This window comes from Thyridium curvatum (assembly GCF_004353045.1).
Source record: "Thyridium curvatum strain D216 chromosome Unknown NODE_85_length_178865_cov_78.098177, whole genome shotgun sequence".
Lineage (NCBI taxonomy): Eukaryota > Fungi > Ascomycota > Sordariomycetes > Thyridiales > Thyridiaceae > Thyridium > Thyridium curvatum.
This window is the reverse complement of record NW_022156840.1, coordinates 20,149-39,220: the sequence shown is the minus strand read 5'-3', so window position 1 is coordinate 39,220 and position 19,072 is coordinate 20,149. Positions and strand designations below refer to the sequence as shown.

General features: G+C 57.7%; 5 protein-coding genes across 5 annotated transcripts; 1 reads left to right on the top strand and 4 right to left on the bottom strand.

The window, feature by feature from the left end:
• Positions 1 to 1,556: 1,556 nt before the first annotated feature.
• E0L32_010485 (uncharacterized protein) lies at positions 1,557 to 4,426 on the bottom strand (the record flags this gene model as incomplete). The annotated part of the gene is made up of 2 exons (XM_031133109.1): positions 1,557 to 3,170; positions 3,353 to 4,426. The coding sequence occupies 2 exons, from the start codon at positions 4,424 to 4,426 to the stop codon at positions 1,557 to 1,559; spliced, it is 2,688 nt and encodes an 895-aa protein (XP_030989509.1).
• Positions 4,427 to 5,674: 1,248 nt separating this feature from the next.
• Positions 5,675 to 8,097, bottom strand: E0L32_010484 (uncharacterized protein; the record flags this gene model as incomplete). Its single annotated transcript, XM_031133108.1, has 5 exons — positions 5,675 to 6,346; positions 6,418 to 6,464; positions 6,535 to 7,319; positions 7,500 to 7,707; positions 7,935 to 8,097. 5 exons carry the CDS (start codon positions 8,095 to 8,097, stop codon positions 5,675 to 5,677), a joined length of 1,875 nt encoding a protein of 624 aa, XP_030989508.1.
• Positions 8,098 to 8,819: 722 nt separating this feature from the next.
• E0L32_010483 (uncharacterized protein) lies at positions 8,820 to 10,028 on the top strand (the record flags this gene model as incomplete). Its single annotated transcript, XM_031133106.1, has 3 exons — positions 8,820 to 8,979; positions 9,072 to 9,281; positions 9,358 to 10,028. 3 exons carry the CDS (start codon positions 8,820 to 8,822, stop codon positions 10,026 to 10,028), a joined length of 1,041 nt encoding a protein of 346 aa, XP_030989507.1.
• A 384-nt stretch (positions 10,029 to 10,412) lies between these two features.
• E0L32_010482 (uncharacterized protein) lies at positions 10,413 to 11,573 on the bottom strand (the record flags this gene model as incomplete). The annotated part of the gene is made up of 2 exons (XM_031133105.1): positions 10,413 to 11,309; positions 11,448 to 11,573. The coding sequence occupies 2 exons, from the start codon at positions 11,571 to 11,573 to the stop codon at positions 10,413 to 10,415; spliced, it is 1,023 nt and encodes a 340-aa protein (XP_030989506.1).
• Positions 11,574 to 15,116: 3,543 nt separating this feature from the next.
• On the bottom strand, positions 15,117 to 15,848 carry E0L32_010481 (uncharacterized protein; the record flags this gene model as incomplete). Its single annotated transcript, XM_031133104.1, has 2 exons — positions 15,117 to 15,413; positions 15,576 to 15,848. The coding sequence occupies 2 exons, from the start codon at positions 15,846 to 15,848 to the stop codon at positions 15,117 to 15,119; spliced, it is 570 nt and encodes a 189-aa protein (XP_030989505.1).
• Positions 15,849 to 19,072: the final 3,224 nt, after the last annotated feature.

The following is a 19,072-nucleotide window of genomic DNA, read 5'->3' as shown; positions in this document are numbered from 1 at the left end:
GCGCAGACCGGAGAGAAGTAATGGATCGAGGGCCAGGTCAAGGAAGGTCGAGGCCGCCTCTTCAAGTGTAAAGGCCGGGGATGCGCTCTAAACCCCCGTCCATCTAGGCAATCCTCCGCCGCCTCGATGGTCCCAATGGAGGCCAAGGGAACCAGCTCCCCCAGCTGGACGGATCAGTACTGGAAGTAGGTAGGTAACTAGGTACTGACAGCCCCTACAACACCACTAATAGCCAACCCCACAAAGCATGGACCACGCCACGCGCACCACACGCAGCCGCCAGAGATCATAAGAGACTGTGCGGGCAAATCAGACTCGGGGTGTTATAACCCAGGGGAGCACGGGAGGGTATGCAAGCAATCACAATCGCTGCAGGGTCTTCTTTCTTAATCTTAATCTTATTGTTCTTGTACAAGTTCACGATGCCATCCAGGGTTCACACGAGCAGAGAGCGAGCGCATTGGATGGCAGGGAGTGTTAGTTATCTTTGATGGAGACAGCCAACGGACTGCACGATTCCCAGTTCCTAGACCTTCTCTCTCTCTCTCTCTCCACGGCCAACCCGAACCAACAGACACAGCTTTGTTGGGCAAGTCTGGCGACCAGCCAAGCACCAGTGTGCAAGCTTCTTGGCTCCCTCCCAGAATCCTAGCCAAGCTTCATTAGCGAGGGGCATCTTTTTCACCTGTCCCCTGCCAAGTTCCGAGAGACAAGAAACGGTAAAATACCAAGTCACAAGTCACGCACACCACACAATCGAGAGAGCAGAAGAGGAAGAGGGGGTGGAAGAAGTGAAGCACTCTCTCTCTCTCTCTCTCTCTCCCTCTCTCTCTCTCAAAGAGGACAGCCAAGTTGGCGGCGGTCTGACACTGCATTCTTCGCCCCAGTGCGTCCCCCATTCTCAAGGTAACTACAAGTACCTCAACGGAAAAGCGGCGCACAGTTCCAGGCTGGCCAGGCCAGACTATTGTAGACTGGCGTGAACTGGGCTCAGACACGGGCCTAGCGGGCAGAGCGAGACAAGGATCAGGCTAGAAGAGCACATGGCAGAGGCATGATGCAGAGCGTCGAAGACAGCCACACCCCCGTAGCTTTCCCCGCCTTTTGCTCCTCCTGCTGCTGTAGTGTGTGCCAGGGAAGAGAGCCCTGCATCATGTCATTGTTGGTGTGTGGATGGCTGTCTCTCACCTGGACTCTCTCGTCTGGTACAGCGCTAGAACGAGAACACACAAGATCAGCGGCATTAGCCAGACACCATGATCAGCCCTTTCATCATCTAGTGATATCTTCAAATAACTACCAATGTGTTCTCTCGAAAAAAGAGTATTGCTACCCAGATGTGTGTGTGTGTGTATCTCTGTTGCCTACGAAAAAAGAAGCAAAACACCAGAGCACAAGTCAACCAAACCCCCTCGATGATTGCTCAATGATTGTCCATCCATCCAACCCACAAAACGACGTAAAAACTCCACAAGAACTCCTCCCTCCCAGATGAACGAATGAACGAATGAATGAATGCGTGTTGCTCTCCTCCTCTCCTCTCATCAGTGTCAGCATCACTCCGTCCCAATCGCAACAGTCAAATCCCCACTCGTGCTCTTGACCTCCACGGACGAGGCCTCGCCCTCGCCCACGCTCCCCTTGCGCGCCACCACCTTCTTGTACACCCCGGGCCAGTCCTTGCCCTCCCGCACCACCGTGATCCCCTCCCCGCGCAGCGTGATCGTCCCGCTCATCGACTGGCCCGTGATCCACCCCTCCCACGACTTGGGGTACCGCACCACCAGGTTGGCCGACGTGCTCGTGTGCCGCGCCTGCAGCACGCGCAGCGCCGCCTTGGCCGCAGCCGCCTCCTCCTCCTCCTCCTCCGGCCGGAGGACATCGTAGGGATCCCGGTCGCCGATGGGCACCGGCCCGGGCACAAACGCCGCGTTGCCGTCGCCATCCTCGCCCGTCCACAGCGGCTCCAGCACCCGCACCGCCGCGTTGCCGCTCGTCGTCGACGTCTCGAGCCCGACCTGCTTGCGCTGGCCCCGCAGCTGCTGCTGGGCCAGCGCGGCGGGGAGCACGGGCAGCAGGTCCACGCTCAGCTTGCCCGAGGTCGAGTGGAACGTCGCGCCGCCCGCGCCGCCCGCGCCGCCAAACGCCAGCGCGCCCGACATGTCCCCCGACGTCGAGCTGACCTCGACCGCGTAGTCCCGCGGCGGGATCACGTCCTCGGGCCTCGCGTCCACCGCGACCATGCGCCCGCTGCGCTCCTGCCGCCGCCGCTCCGCCAGGACCTCGGCCGCGCGGCCCACGGGCTCCCAGACCTCGGCGTTGCCCGAGACGGTCTTGACGCGCAGCTTGGCCGGCAGCGGCCTCTCCGCGAGCGCCGGCTTCGGCACGACCCCGGCCCGGACGTTGCCCGACATGCTCTCGAGCACGAGGTAGTCGTACAGCGGCCAGGAGCCGTAGATGCGCGCCGACGTGGTCTTGACCTCGATGAAGCGCGAGTCGAACGCGAAGGACGCCGGCGGCCCGCTGCGCGCGAGCCGCTCCTCGTCCTCCGAGCCCGACACGGCCGCCGCCACGGGCCCCACCGTGGTCCCCAGGCGCGTGTAGTCGCCGACCCGCAGCGCGAGGTTGTCCAGCAGCTTGACGCCCAGGTGCACCACGTCGACCTGGAGCCTGTTGAGGCTGCTGCCGCCGCCGTCCCCGGGCACCCAGACCGTGACCCGGACGTTGAGGCAGGGCCACTCGCGGTCCGTGTCGTCCCAGGCGACGGCGCGCGGCGTCGTGATGACGAGCGCCTGCCGGTCCTCCGAGTAGTCGATCCCCACCACGATGGCGTCGCTGCTCGACACCATCTCGAGCGTGATGGACGGGTCGCTGCTGGCCGTCGTGGTCCTGCGGAACACCACGTCGCCGCTCGTCCGGATGTAGCGCGTCCGGGTGCCGTGGTCGTCGGTCTCGTCGATCTTTTGCTCGATCCTCAGGTCCCGCGTGGACGAGAAGTCGACGCCGAACTGCTTCAGCGGGTATTCGTATTTGGCCGCCGTGCAGCTCTTGAAGAGGTCCAGCCCGCCGTCGAAGGCCGGGTAGTTCCCGGAAGGAGGAGCGTCTGGACTGGACACCGGGCCGTCGCTGGGCGGCCTGGTGACCCTATCGTTGGGGACGCCTGGCACAGTCTGCTTCTCAAAGTCAGCATTCGTCGTCATCTTCTGATTTGCCGGAGGTGGTGTCCCTCGGGTAAGTGAAGGCACAAAAAAAACAAAAAAAAACAGTCACGACAAAGTGAACGAGACGACTCTTGAAATAAAAGGAACACCCGGCTCACCTTATCATGCCTCACCCCCTGAATCGTACTAACCAAGAACCCGACCGTCATGAGCAGCAACACCAGCGCCAGCCCAACCATACGGCAGTTCCTCCCATTGACAAAGGGCACGCGCCTCCGCACCCTCTCCCTCCACGCCATCTCCACGTCACCCCCAGAGACGTCATCGGGGTCCCCGCCCATGCTCTCGGGCGGGTGGCCGGCCAGCAGGCCGCGCGCCTCGTCCCTCCTCCCCATGGCAGGCGACCTCAGGAATGTGCTATATGCGTGCGTGCTGCCCGCGGCCCGTGCCGTCGGCGACGTAGGCGGGTCGCCGCTGTTGCTGGCCGTCGTCGTCGCGCTGGGCGTGTAAGCCGGCGGCGCCTCGGACGGGAGCAGAGAAGATCGCTCGGAGAAGGCGCGGCCGGAGGAGCTCCCTGCGCCTACGCTGCTGGCGCCGCTGTTACTATGCTGATGATGATGGTGGTGGTAGTGATGATGGGGATAGAACCGCCCGCTGCTCGACGTGGACGGCGTGTACTGCGAGTGACCACCTGTGTCCGCCCTCGAGCTCGGGGCGTAGCGGCTGCTCGGGGGTGACGTGTTATATGTAGCTGTAGGAGAGTCGTACGCCAGCGCGAGGTTATCTCGGGCGGCGGAGGGGAGCTGTTGCTGTAGGTGCTGATGCCGTCCGTGGTAGAAGCCGGTAGCAGATCGTGCCGGGGTGCTCCCTGAGGTAGTAGAGCTATTTAAAGCTCCTGACGGTGCATTGGCAGATCTCTCCTCCTCCGCCTCCCTGGCCTTATCGGCGGCCGTGGAGGAGCCGCCGCCTTCTTGCTGCCGTACCAGGGATGGGTCTTGCACCCAGACGTCGGGTACATGGGGCGTGTACCCAGCGAAGCCGGCGTCGACGTCCCTCGAGGGAGACGACGGTACATGGTCCGAGGGCCGGTAAGCCTCGCTGTCCCAGGTACCAGACGTCGCCGTTTCAGACGACGCGCGGAAGTACCCATCGGTGGGAGACAGGTGGGTTGTGTCCTCGTCATGACCCTCGTTGTCATTGTCGTAGGTGCCTGGCTCGACGACGGCGTCCGAGGCGTCGTCGTCGTCGGCCGGGTACGAGTACATGTTGTCGCTGTACGGCATGGCGTGGCGTTTAAAGTACCACGCCCCTCTCGTTTTTTGTTTGAAGATAGGTCTTGGCGGGGGGGGCTTGCTGATGAAACTATCGCCAGATCTGCATATCAGAAAGTTGTTTGCGTTTTGGATGCGTGTTTCAGCACCGTCTCTTCCCTCGGTTCTCGACAAGGGTATTAGATTGAGCACACAAGCCCTTTAGAGGAATTGTACACGACTACGGGCAACAAAGTTAGGAACGATGATGAAGCTCGGTACGAAAAGAGATAGGAATCACAATTGCAAGTTTAGGAAGGACGATCCAGAAGAAAAGATGGTCGCCGCACAACGGAGATGGGACGACGGTCAATCCTTCAAAGGGCAAGTTGACTGATAGGGCTCGCTCGCACAATCAACAAGAGTCACAGAATCATGCAATGGGACATGGACCTGCGGGGTCACCTCCCCGCGTCAGCACGGCCGGCGATCGCACCGATAGCACACAGGTGTGAGAGAGAGGCGACGGATCGAAGATTTCAGCCGGAATGAGGAGCTGATGGCGAAGCTTGTCCAGGCAGTCGGGCGGCAGGGAGGAGGTCGAGGGCTCAGTTCATTGGGCGGGCTGGCCGATCCCCAAAGAACATGCGGCACAGAACAGAGGCTACTTAGACCACATTAGGAAGCTGGTCTGACTTACAAGGCTCTGCTGCATGGAGCGGGGTGGGCAGCGTACCTAGCAGGAAACACTTGCACCAGAGATTACGAGTCCCATGGCGACGACCTGCAGGTCTGGCATGTGGAACGCGTGCTGGATGACGATTGCGCACTTGGTGTCCGTCGCGATAAGTGCAGGTGTGCAGGTCCTGGGGAGACGTCATCAATATCGGGACCTGTCCCTCTCATGGTCGAACGGATTCCATTAAGCTGCTCTCGAGACAATCAACATATATCATCGCAGTTCTTGAGCTACAGTTACAAAGCCGCCTGCTCTACAAAAAGGATCCTCGTGCTTCCGTTGGTATCGCCCTGGTCGGATATCCTCTTTCCTTGAAAACGCCGTATAGAAATCGAGTATGTGCCCCCTTTCTCTACAACAAACCTGTGTCAGGGTGTCGAGATATCTCCCTCTCTTTATAAAACAAACGCCGGTAGATGCTTCATCATGATGCCGCTTTGCTCGCTCTAAATTCTGAGCCACAATAGGGGGGGGGGGGGGGGGGGAGCCCCAAATGCCATATCCACCACAACAACGGCGCCCGCTCAGTGCAGGCCCAGAACCCTCTTAGAGTTCTCATATACAATCCAGGTGATGCTCAACGCCGGAGCCACCTTCAAGATGTTGGGCGTCAAACCCTTGTACAGTCCACGGACTCCCTCGTTGCGGATAGTCTTGTGCGCAACGTCCCATATGCCAGTGTAGGTCGGCGGGTGCATGACCGTGCCTTGAGTCTGGAGTCGGGTTCGGAGCACGTTCAGCGGGTAGACCACGGTCGCGCCGAAAGCGCCAGACGTAGCGCCGATGATTCCGGTCGCAAAGTTGCCCGGGGCGGCATCCTCCTCGTGAATGCCGTAGTATCGAGACTTGTACGATGTTAAAGTCTTCTTGAGCAGCTCAAACGTGCCCATGTCGATAGCGCTGTACGGGAACATGCCGATAAGGCCCATGGTGACGCCTCTGTAGCAGGCCGGAATGCCGCCGCTAGCGTACATCTTCTTGGCTGTCTGCAACAAGAGCGCATTGCCCCTGAGTCCTCCCTCGACTGTCTCGCATTGCAGGCGAAACTTCAAAGTGTCCAAAGGATACACGCAGAACTGGGCAGTCATACCAGCCAGGCCTCCGGCGATGAACTTGGACGTCGATTGGATCTGAGTGGAGTCTCCGTGGCCTTCAAAGGTCGCGAGAGTCCGTTTCGCTGCTTCGTATGAACCAAACTACTAGTTGTCAGTCCCTAGTCCTATCCAGCTCACTCAATGAACATGACAGGAGGGACATCGAGACTCACTTTGATCGCCGTCTCGGGCATGATCTTGACCACATTCAAGCCATTGCCTAGTCAAGCCTGTCAGCATTTTGCAACAAGCTCTGCCAAGGACAGACAGTACTGCACTGCGCCACCTACCCGCAAAGAATGTGCGGAGCCCACCCGACCTGTAGAGGCTGGCTATCGCCTCGCCGATCGGGTGGGTAGCCCGCTTCAGCGCCGAGATGGGCTTGCCCGACTTGGCCGCGCTCACCGTGGCCTCGCCGCTAGTCTTTGTGTTGACCAGCAGATACACCTTCAGCCGGTCGAGGGGGGCGGTTGCAGTACGCGAGACACCACCGGCAACAGCTCCAGCGAGGAAATAACCTGGTTCAGGCAGGTACTGGGTCAGTTTGGTTTTCTTCGTCTCACATGCCTTTTGGGAGAGGACGGAATGAGAAGATGAGGCCTGCTCCTCCAGGCTCTGTTCCTCGCCGAGGTGGGCACGCAGGCCCGAAATGGCCTTCTCGGCAGCCTCGACGACGGCTGAGCTGCCAGCTTGGCCGGTGGTGTTGTGCGCAAAGGCCCTAGATGCCATGTCTGGCTTGGCTCCTGCTGATTGTGAAACTGCCTCTGCAGGCGCTTGGTCGAAGGATGCGTAGGATTCAGTGGGCTGAGGTCCGGACCTCGAAGTCTTCCGCGACGGTGGGGAAGTCTGTCGAGGTACTTGCTCAGGAGGTGGAGTGGGAGGTTGGGCAAGCTTCAATATGGAACCAAATAGGGCTTGAAGAAGAAAGCCAGTCGTACCTAGACCTTCAAGGGTTTCCTCGCTGACCATAGAATCACCCTCCGGTCCGAGGGTGACGATGGATGAGTAGAAAGACAGTGCAGCCTCCAGGGGCGAGTCACTATCGTGGACGGCGGGTGTGAAGAGCAGGAAATCACTTTCACCTCGGATGATCAGCGATGCAAACTTTGAAGTGCAATTATGGCAGACTAAAAGACAATGTTGTTGGACTTCAATGTGTCCCTCGCCCACAAAGAAGAAACCGGGACAGGAATTGAATGTGTGTGTGTGAACCAAGGACAGTAAGCAGATGAGCAGGTTGTCGGGGTGGACTTACCGCCACTCATCAAAGCTGATGAAGCCGTCACGGTTCATATCGATCTCGTCAAAGAAGCCGCTCAGTCGTCGAGAGGGCACGGTCATACCGGCCTTCTGGAAAGCTTTGCACAGCTCTTTCTTGTCCAGTCGCCCGTCCTTGTCTGTGTCTATAGACCGGAAGAGCAGGAGTAGCTGCTTCTCAGCGGTCTCAACAAACACCCTGAATTCTAATCGGGCTCAGAGCGTTAGCTTGAGGTCCGGACCATCACTAACACAGCCACGGCTCTACTCGCCCTCATATTGGATCTTGCCGTCGCCATTCGTGTCGACAGCCTTGATGATGTCCTTGAGCAGGTCGTCGGCATTTTTCATGGCTAGAGTGCCCCCAGGTCAGCGAGTGGTGTTCTGGCGACGCATGGCCAGGTTGCAAAAGGTGATCCAAGGCTGAGCTCACGGTGATCCATCTTCTTCAGTCCGGTCTGTAAACCCTTGAGGTCGAGCTCTCCGGTCGCATGGGGATCGAGCTTCCTCCACAGCTCCTCTACCCGCTTATCTCGCTGGTTCTGCGACTCCTCCATCCCCAGTTCGAGCCCCTTGACCACTTGCGTGATCCCCATGGTCACCTATCATCGCAAGGGGAACGCGCGAAATAGAGTCGACGAGTCCCGTCCTGTGCCGTGACTGGTCGATTGAGAAGCCGGTCGCTATGAGTGCGGCATCGTAGAGAGACGAGGATCTTGGGCAGCTGCGGAAATTGGTGCTGTCGAGGCAGTCTGGGGGGTGGGCGGCGCGCAGCTTTGAGGATTTTTCTATAAAGGCCGGGAGCTGCCGAGCGGGACGTGAGGAGGAGCTTGGGAAAAGGTGGACAAGAGTTCGGGACTATGATGATATGGCTCCAAAAAATCACGCCCCACCCTTGCTAGTTAATGTAGCATCCCTTTGTGTCAATTGCAATAACCTGGAAAGCCTTGAAATGCCGTCTGGGCCATCCGAACCGCTAATCAGCGGTGGCCGATTAGGCACGTTACCCACGGCACTAATTCAATTCAATCAGAAGGCTCACTGGGGGTGCAACACTGCAATCTCTACGGAGTAACTAAGGTAGCTGGGTGGGTGAGGCGCTGAGACAGGCTGCTAGGCGAGGCTAAAGCGCGGGCGGGGCTGCTGGGCGGGCTCTGAGTAACTGCAACTCCCAGAATAACTGCAACTGACCGCCCGCAGGCCCACGCGACACCATCAGATGAACAGGGTGCCCAGTCGCACGACGAGACACCCCCCTTAAGAGTGTCCCTTTCCTGGTTGTCATGCTCAAACGTGCTCTTGAGCCCAGGCTGTCAACATGGCCGCCAACTACTGGGACTCGACGCAGCGGCGCCACTGGCAATTCACAAAGACGCAGCTGGCCTCGATGCGCCAGAAACTCGAGGACGATGACCCGAGCCTCGTGCAGATGTTCCCGCTGCCCCAGCTGAGACATCTCAACATCTGGTTCAACCAGCGTAAGTGTTGCTTCTCTCAGAATGGAGCTTGTGCCGTTACCTGTCTTGGCTTGTGTGCAGGCTGCTTACATGTTCCAATCCCCCCTCTCTAGAGATCAACAGGCTCGCCAAACGTCTTGGTGTCCGGCAGCAGCCAACGGCCACGGCCCAGGTCTACATGAAGCGGTTCTACACCAAGGTCGAGATCCGGCGGACGAATCCATATCTTCTCATGGCCACGGCACTGTATCTGGCCTGTAAGATGGAGGAGACGCCACAGCATATTCGACTGGTTATAGGAGAAGCTAGATCGTTATGGCCTGGTATGTGACTTTCTGATTCACCTTTTACCTTCCCCCTTGAGTGGTGCAAAGAGCTGACAAGCCTCTCAACAACCAGAGTTCCACTGCCTCGACACCTCCAAGCTCGGCGAGTGCGAGTTCTTCCTCATCTCCGAGATGAGCTCCCACCTCATCATCCACTCGCCCTACCGCACCCTCGGCGCCCTGCAGGGCGACCTCTCCCTGTCCCAGGACGAGATCTCGCTGGCCTGGTCCGTCATCAACGACCACTACATGACCGACCTGCCCCTGCTCTACCCCCCGCACACCGTCGCCCTCACGGCCATCCTCCTGGCCCTCGTCCTCCGCCCGGGCGTTCCCGGCGGCAGCAGCGGGGCCCAGGGAGGCGGCAACAGCGGCAGCCAAGGCAGCATGGGCCTCTCGGCAGCCAGCGCGGCGCTCGCGCAGGCCCAGGCCAGAGCAGCCCTCCAGGGCGGCGGCATCTTGGGCGGCGGCGGTGGTGGTGGCAACGGAGGAGGGTCGGGCTCGACCACGCCCACGGGGTCGCAGTCGCTGAGCTCGCCGACGGGCGACGGCAGCGCCAAGGACAGCCGCAGTAAGGTGCAGCGCTTCGCCATCTGGCTGGCGGAGAGCAACGTCGACGTCGAGGCCATGGTCGACTGCACGCAGGAGCTCATTGCCTTTTACGAGTGCCACGAGCAGTACAACGACAAGAACACGAGGGAGCAGATCAACCGGTTCATCAAGGCGAGGGGTCTTGACAAGTGAAATCGGGATAGTAGAACTCCATATGGCACAACAACAGAACAGCAACGCGCGATTGTCTCACATACACAGAACGACAGGGAAAGGGCGCAAGGAGGTGAAGAAGGCTTAGCTATTCCGACACAACAGTCTCCTTTTTTTTTTTTGCGTGGACCAATTTACAGCAGCGTGCCGCCGACAGAGGCATAGTCCCATTGTTGAAAAGGGAAACACCACCTATCGGGCACACACGAGGGATATCTGGACATCTACAACTCATACAGAAGCCTGCGCAGGAGCATATAGCATGCTGTTGTTGAAACCCGCCACACACACACATCCTGCGCTGCATCAATGCAAGCCCCCCCGACACACAAGAAAAAAAGGCATCCCCCCCCCCAAGACGTTTCACGCCTTGATAGCCGGCGCCGACGAAGCAGCAGCACCGCCCGCCTGCTTCGCACGCCCCTTGTCCATAGCCGCCTGCCACGCCCCGCCGCCGGGCATGGCCGTGCCCTCGCGGTTGAGCCCCCACGCCGTGGGGCTGTCGTCGTGCACCGTCGTCCTCCGCAGGTCGCGCTTGTACCTGCCCTCAAAGTCGCCCGGCCCGGCCCGGTGCAGCACGCACCGGTTGTCCCAGATGACCATGTCGCCGGGCGACGTCCACGCCACGCTGGCGCGGTTCCCCTCGCGCGCGACGTGCTCGTTGAGCCGCGCGATCAGCGCGTCCGACTCGCCGCGGCCGAGCCCCTCGATGTGGTGCAGGTGCGCCCCGACGTACAGGTTCATGCGGCCCGAGGGCTCGTGCCGCTGGCAGACGCGGTGGTAGCTCATGGGGCCCGCGCCGGGGTCCACGTCCCGGAAGAAGTCCGGGCTGCCCTTCTTGCGCGAGGCGGCCATGCTGTGCGCGCCGACGTAGTTCTTCTCGAGCAGCTCGCGCCGCAGGTCCGCGGGCAGCGCGTCGAAGGCGGCGCGCGAGTCGGCAAAGTCGGTGTTGCCGCCCGCCTCGGGGGGCGGGATCTCGACGGCGCGCAGCAGCGAGTAGGACGCGCGGCGCGGGTTGAAGGACGAGTCGACGTGGAAGAGGCCGTTGCCGCGGTTCTGGTGCGCCCGCGGCGAGTCCGGGGCCACGATGTTGTTGTCCTGGTCGAGGTTGCCCGCGTCGAAGAGCTCGACGTGGTCGTAGCGCAGCTTGCGGCCCGCGGCGAGGTAGCGCGTGATGGTGTCGAGGTCGCCGAGGCGGTACGAGAACTTGACGTGCGCGTCGTCGGTGAGGCCCGTCTTGCGGAAGACGCAGACGCCGTACTGTAGAGGGGGTTGGTTAGCTGGCATCCATTATGTATTTTGTGTTTTTGTGTATTTATATATATCATCAGCATCACTGAATCCCAGCATAGCATCTAGCATATAGCGAAGAAAGGAAAAAGCCGTTGGCGTTCGTACCTTGGCCATGGCGGCCTTGATCTCGTCGAGTCCTTCCTCGGTCAGGTTGTCCCAGTTGACGCCCTCGATCTCGGCGGCGAAGGTCGGGTGCAACTCCTTGACCCTGAACGTCTTGAACTCGGCCATCTTGATGGTGGTGAGTGAGGTCAGGGCAACGACACCGTTGTGGAAAAGAAGAGGGTTGTGACGATAAGGGTCAAAGGTAGTGAGAAGCGCAAAGCACGTTCTTGTGAAGAGGGACCCGACAACCCGGTTCGTTTCAAAAGAAAGAATATGCAGTTTATAATTTGGCTAGTTATGATACAGAAAGACAAGACAACCCTTTCTCGAGAAGGGAGGGGGGTGAAGGGGAGGTCGTGATATAGATAGCACCCCCCCCCCCCCCCCCCCCCCCCCCTCTTATACTTGTCGATGAACGTACGTCTCCAGGCCGGTCTGCTCGATACAAAAGCTCCGCAGTGCTCCGTCGGCAATTCCATCACACTCCTAGGTGCAGTCTTGTAAACCCACACTGCAATTGCCGACGGGGGTGTAGTAGCGGTTTCCCCCAGGCCTTCGCAAGGGAGACGGCGGGGTGGGCTTCTCATTTTTGCGGGGAGGGGGAGGGATGGATGAGACTGGTGGCCGATGTGACAGGATGATCCATCGAGGCTCATTGGGTGCTCAATCTTGGGGAACACGGACTTTCTCCTTGTTCGATTCGGCTGATTTATCCGCTTCCCTCAGGAACTCCCCGGGGATTGCACATATCCCATATTCCGGAATTGTAATCAAGACCTGGCTCCAGCGTTGCCTCGAGCTGAGGGATCGACCTCTCTGTCTGGTTCGGTCCTCAGTTGTGGTCCCGGGGGAACCTCACACCAGGTGCTGCATTAGGCAAAGGGTGTGCCTCTGTTGCAGAGGTTGAATGCGGCCGGGGAGACCAGCCCGCGACAAGAAAAAGCGGCCTTTCCGTGTGGAGGTGGCGCCGCCGTGAGTCCCCCCCCAGATCAACGGCCGAACCCCGGATCATAGTTGAGCCCGTGTCAATTTCTCCCCGTCAATCCCCGACGCAACTGAACCAATAATGTACGGATACGTTGGACCTCGTGGTGATGGGATGACCCAACGAGGTATGGTGACAACTTATTCGATTCGTTGCCATTCTTGGACGTACTTCGTCACTCGAGGAAGATCTCTTTCTTACAAGACGTAGGAATATCTTGTAGTGTTTGTCGAATACAAATTGCAAAGCTAACAACCAAATTAAAACACAAAGGGCATTCATTCTTAACTCTACTCTAATCATATAAAACCACTGATATATCGTCTCGGATCCAGGCACCTTTGAATCCAGTGTCAAGGCTGAAAAAAGAAATATCAAGTGGCTCGAATTCACACGCAGAATTCCTCCCCTTGACAGCGTCAGAGCACGCATGCTCGTTCAAGGAGTACCAAGCTGCCAACCCCCATCAGCAAGACGCTACATGCTTGACTCGTCTCAACACCCGCACGAACAACGAGTCGACGCGGTCAGCTGCTGGTAATTCTAAGCCAAGACCGTAGGAGACCTGATGGTTCGGTGATCCTCGTCGGACATCTTGACAATACGAGGAACACCTGAGGTCATCCACGAGGAATGAACGAACATATCGGATCCCACGACTCACATAAATCCGAGACGCCCGAGCTATTTCACCTGTGCAACCCATAGTGTCACAGGACGTTAGGCAAGAGGATAATTCGACCCCGGTATGCTACCATATGACACTGTTAGTTCTTGTGATATGGTCCGAACTGCCCAAGTGCCGACCTCTCTCGACCTGCACCTCCTTCAATCAGTAAAGGGAAGGCAGCCGAGGAAACTACACATTGCCATCTACAGTCGACAGCACACTCGAGTACACCATGGTTATGACTAATAGTACCAAGTCGAGTCACAACATTGGCACTACAAGTCTTTCATAGTATAGTCATCCTAGCTGAGTGTGGTGACTGGTTGTCCACGGTCGAATCCCTCTTTCAGGGTTCGGTTTCTTGCTTGTCTGACGAGGAAAACCCAACGAGGCAAACACCTCACCGACTGCGGGCAAGCAGATCTGTCAGCGATGGCCTCCCGGACTCCATCTCCTGAAAACGAAAAGAGACCAGCAACGGGGGTGTTCGACAGTCGAGGAGACGAATCATGTCCAACTAGGCCATTCTCGCCCCTGATCTCCAGCCTCATGTATCAAAGTCGCACACACAGTGTCACGATCACGAAAAAGGGGCAACAGGACGCAACCAGGATAATTAGATCAAAGCAGCAGCGATCTCGGTCGCAGTTTTTTATTTCCAGAGGACCAGACAAAACTGGAGGTTTGTCTCTTTGTATCTTTGCATACACAAGCCGCGCGCGCCGTTTCGCAGCAGGAGGACGGAAGAAATATGAGTCTTCAAACACACACAAAAAGATATGTATAAACCCGCTCCTGCGCTTCGCCAACACACGCTTGCCCAAAACAGCCCAAAACAATGCTTTCTCTCCGTTCGCAATCCCCAGGGTGTGTGTGTGTGTGGGAGATGTGTCCCATGCCCCCGATAAACCCCGGCGACCAAAACCCTCGCAGGCCCGCCCCCAAAAGATGCAATTTCCGTTATGACAAGAACGTCCTTCAAAGGGACCAAGACATGACGTAGGTAAAAGAGGGCTGGTAAAGGATATCAAGACCGCCTGCCAATGGTACAACTTGTGAGAAAAAACAAAGGGGGAATAGAAACAACCGCCATACCCCCCAACGACCTGGATCTGGCTTTGCGCATATATGTAAAAGAAAAAGCCAAGAAAAAAAATGATATCAAAACCCTGGATATGAGCCAACTCCCCGCCCGATTGCCCCGTTGCTTTGCATTGTGCTGAGATTTGCAACAAATAAAAATGAGAACCACGCAATGGTCTTTGCCCGCCCCCGCCGTTGATGTCCCATATAAAAGCCCGCAAAAGATCAAAACACCCGTAGGATAATCAAGACCCCCTTCGCTTGTGGTACGCGCACCAAAAACGATAAACCCATCACTCATTCTATATGTCGGAGATTCTTTTTTTTTTTTTGGTGACGAAATCGTAGACCCGTGATGATGAAACCATTTTATCATGTGGAAGACGCCGCTTCTGTATGAAAATGGACGAAGCCGAACAAGCAAAAAACTCCCGTCGTGAGACATCGATGCAAAAAGAAAAAGGATTATTGTTGTAGTGGAGATGCAAAAAATCCCGGCGATCAAACGCCGGTTCCGCCGCAATCGAGACAGCTCCCATCTTTCGAGGTCGGGAGGGATGAAGAGGACAAATTAGCAAGGAGGTATCGATTATCTTCGTATCGTGCCAGTCGAAAATGTCGAATTTTCGTGCGCCAAGCAGAAGTGTATGTCGAGAAAGGTGTTTGTACAGGGAGGTGTGGATCCAGTGCCAGTGCACATGGATCGCCGAGAAGTCGAAGAGCCAGTCGACTTTTGAAGTATACCCTGCCTGCCGGGGAAGGATGAGAGAATAATCGATGCCTGCCTTGTTGAGTTTGGCGCCCGCCCAAGATGAACAGCTGGATTGGAGGAAAGTGTGCAGCAGTCCTGCAGCTCCACGAGCAAACGATGACGACGGCGGTGGCTGCCCAGCCCGGTCTCCCTGGTTACAGAAGCGGGCTGGTCAACCACTTACCAGCGACGACCGAAGCCAGGCTGAAGTCTCGAGACGGGCGAAGGCGGAGGAGGGCTCGACATGGTGATGCCGGTGACGGGGTTGATGATGGGGATGGCGTTGCGGGCGCGGGTGGCAGAGGGCTGGTGAAGCTTCAAGGTCGACTGCTGAGCCTGGTAGGCAGGCTGGAAGGCGGGAGAGGTCGAGTTGAGAGAGAAGGCCGGAGCAACCTGCACCGGTTGGGAGGGAGAGTGTTCCGGCGAGTTGCTGGCTAGGGATGAACGTTCCGAAGAGGCGCTGTGGATGGAGACGAGCTGCGCAGAGAGAAGAAGCATGTCAGTAAATGTACGCACGCATGCAAGACAAGACCCGTCGTGGCCACATCATCCAGCAATTGACTAGCACAGAGCCCGCCATGTTGTTGTCGTTGATGACTGAGGTCCATTCGCGGTGGGCAGCTGCGCATTGAGACTCACATCGCTCTCGGTCAGCAGTCCAGGGCAGAACTCCATGTCGTCCTCGAGGTCGAAGGAGCGGCCAGCCTCGAACTTCATGCGGAAGTTGGTCAGAGACGCAGTCTCTGTCAGTTCCTTCATGCTACGCACACCCCGAAACTGCTTGTGCGAGTTTTGCGAGACGGATAACCTGGGCGCCCTGCGGTTGCGGCCGCCATGGTGACTGTGACCGACGGGTTGCGCCGTCGCCGAGGTGTGGTGTTGCTGAGCGTTGTAGTGGTAGTATGAAGACATAGTCTCTTAGCGTTTTGTCGTCTGTCTATACAGGTTGAGCCGTCTTGAAGGTTGGCGAGAGAGTACACAGGTACAGGTGTGTGGTGGTGTTGAAATGGCGAGCGTTTGGTGGATGTGGAGTGTGTGGGATTGCCGTTTGAACCGAGCTTTGCGCTATTATTTCCGATGGAACAACAACAAAGCAGGACCACAAATGTCAACAAATAGGGGTGCGTGAGGGAGGATGTCGCCTTGCGTGGTACAGTTGAGAGAGAATTAGAAGAGGAATAATCGCGGGTTGGTTTATATTCGAGCGCGCAAGAGATCAATCAGAGTGAAGAGCAAGTTGTGTCGGAGCGAGGAGGGACGGATGGTGATAGGGTGTGTGGTAGAAGTAGGAAGAGAGTCGGAAGGAGGGACAAGCGCAGCGGTCGGAGAAGGCGAAGGTTTTTGTTGGATGGTGCAGGTTGGGGGAGGGAGGGGGGAACCGAGAGACTTCAGAGGCGAGGACAGAAGGGGTTTGGATTGGGTGGGCAGGGGCTAGGAGTGGGCTGGCCTAGGCAGGTGGCCATTGGATGGACGACATCTTTAGGCGGGCCTGGAAAAGAGAGAGTTGTGTGTGTGGTGTGTGCTCTTGAAGGAACAGCGAGATAGTGCACTGGACGCATAACTAGGTTGGGGACTGCAGGTACCTACCGCACTGTACAAGTAGCTCGGCACAGTGTACCACGAGAGCACAGTGAGTCAAGGCTGGTTCGAGAGACAAAAGAGACTGGGCTGGGCCCAGGGGGGGGGACCTGTCGAGCCTGTCCAGGTGGCTTGTCTCCCAGCCCGGTGGACCCGGCCAGGACCAATTATAGCGGCAGACGGGGCCCGCGCTAGTCTGGAACCGCCAGTGGCAGCCCTGGAGCCCACAGTATCAGCAGCGTCATAAACTGTGGAGAAGCCCCCACAGGAATGATATCCGACCTTTGCCACCTTCGTTTCCATTGGCCCAACGGCCAGCCGCTAGCCATCCCCCTCCCGGCCAAGCGTGCTGTTGTAATTTTGGCCATGGCGCTGCTGGCGGTCCCCGGCCCAGACAGTGCCGATCAGAGAGGCCCTGGAGTCAGTGAGCCACTACCGCCCACCACCCTCTTGCCTCTCTCGTGCCTCTCCTGCACTGCACCTCCCGTACTTGTAAGGTCTACGAAGTACCTAGGGGTCTGTACTTTGCTGGCGGCGAATAGCAGTCCAAGCGACATTGATGTGGCTCGCTCAAGATGAGACCCGCGGCATGGGAATTAAAGGAGAATATGCAGGTAAATGCACTTGTCTACCTAGGTATTACACAGCCAACAATTGTGAGACAAGGGCCACCTTGTAACGAGAATAGATCATGAACGTAGGTATGGTACCTAGTGCGTCTCTCGCCCAGACGAACGAAGAGACAAACTGACCTCTTTTGCCTTTCCTCTCTCGCCCACTAAACCGACGGCTGCAGACGAACTAGATACGTGTGGTGAGTTCACAAACCAACAAAACTCATGTTCTGTGGGGTGACTGCCGTCAGCGGGCCTGCGACAGGAGTAATTCAGTCAGTCATGCAATGCCCAACTGTCTCCGCTCGTACCCGACTTTACAAGTACTGCACCGGTTCTCTGCATCGTCAAACTGTGCGAGTTGTGCCATCAGACCGTCATTTTCATCCGAGGTGGCCCGATACCGTTACAAGCTTAACAAGCAAGGTACTACTCTGGAACGCCTGGGCAAACAGCCACTGTGCCGGCTAAGATTTTAGTGTCACCCCAGCCCAGAAAGCTCAAGCCGATTCCAGCAGAGGCAGATCTCCGCCGCCGGCCACACAGTGAGGAGTAGTGAGTACTAGGTAGGTATTCAGTGTCCTCGTGACCCTTTGCTCTGACTCTTGTCTTGCCCCTTCGCTGTCGTCGTCTTCTTCTTCTGCCTGCGCTCAAACATTCCACAGGGTCTACCCGGGCCCCACAGGAGCTGAGAGACACCTGTGACTCGAGGAGCAGTGTTGGCAGGAGAGACAAAAACAAACCGCATTTCTCATGCCCTTGGTATTGACGAACCCGAATTGGCCTGCTTGCTTGCTGCATGTTTGGCAATTCAGACCTGTACAGGAGTGGGCCAGTGCTTGCTGAGGTGTGCCATCAAGGTACGGAGTACCTACGTGTCTACCAGTCTGTGGCGCCTCCTTTGGAGCCATGAAACAGGCCTGCCGTAGGTAGCAGAGTGTCTCGCCCTTCCCTTTGATTGCGCAGCCGACAAGCAGCGGCGCGCACACAGTACCCAAGTTTGATGCAGGCGGCTGGAGAGAGGAGAGAGACGCATGAACAAGAACGAGGCAGTGGTCAGTCAGTGTTTAGCGCACGGGTCCGCTGGCGGCCCTTGGAAGCAATAGACTCTGACCCCATTTTAGGGGGCGCAAAGCCGCCATTGGCATTTTCGCAGGCGACAATGGCGAATGGACCCGCCCGAATAACAGGCACACCCTCGTCAGCAGGGACGCTCGGACTGGGGAGCCCTGCAACATCTGGCGGGCCTTCAAACCCAGATGGGAGTCGTGTGCATCGGAGTTGGTGACCCAGGGAGGCCAGGGTTGCAAAGTACCTGCCCGCCGGTTGGGCGACGGAGGAAGTACTCCAGCGCAGCAGCACAGTCTCCCTCCATCTCTGGCTGGTGGTCAAGGCGGGCCCCAGGGACTGCAGTGCAGGGTGGCCCCGCTGACAGGCACCAGAAGAAACGTGGCGGTTGGGGAAGAGAACAGTAGAGAACAACCTTGAAGAGTACAAGTACAAGTATGGTGTCCTGGTTCTGGCACGGTGCGCACAGTGACGCACAAAGTACCTCCTGAGTCCTGCCCAAGTGTTTGCGGTATCGCTCCCTAGCAAGTGGTCTTCCCCAGCCTCAGCTGTAATTGAACTTGGGATACTACAAGTAGGCGTCAACTCAACGGCGGGCTATCATCCCCCTCCTCCTCCTCCGAGACAGACCCATGGGCTGGCAGCAGGAATCTAGGTTGCACTGCCCTGCCCTGCCCAGGAGCTGGACCCTTCAATTATGTGCAGATTCCATCATCGAAAATAGAGGGCGCATTTTGCAGATCCCGCCAAGAAGCCAGGCAAGCTTCCCAAGTTTCGAAGCGCAACTTCTTGTTTCACTCGAGTGGCATGCATGGGTTTTGCCACCGATAAGCGTGTGGTGCTCGATAAGTGACGATAGGAACCGCCGGCAAATGG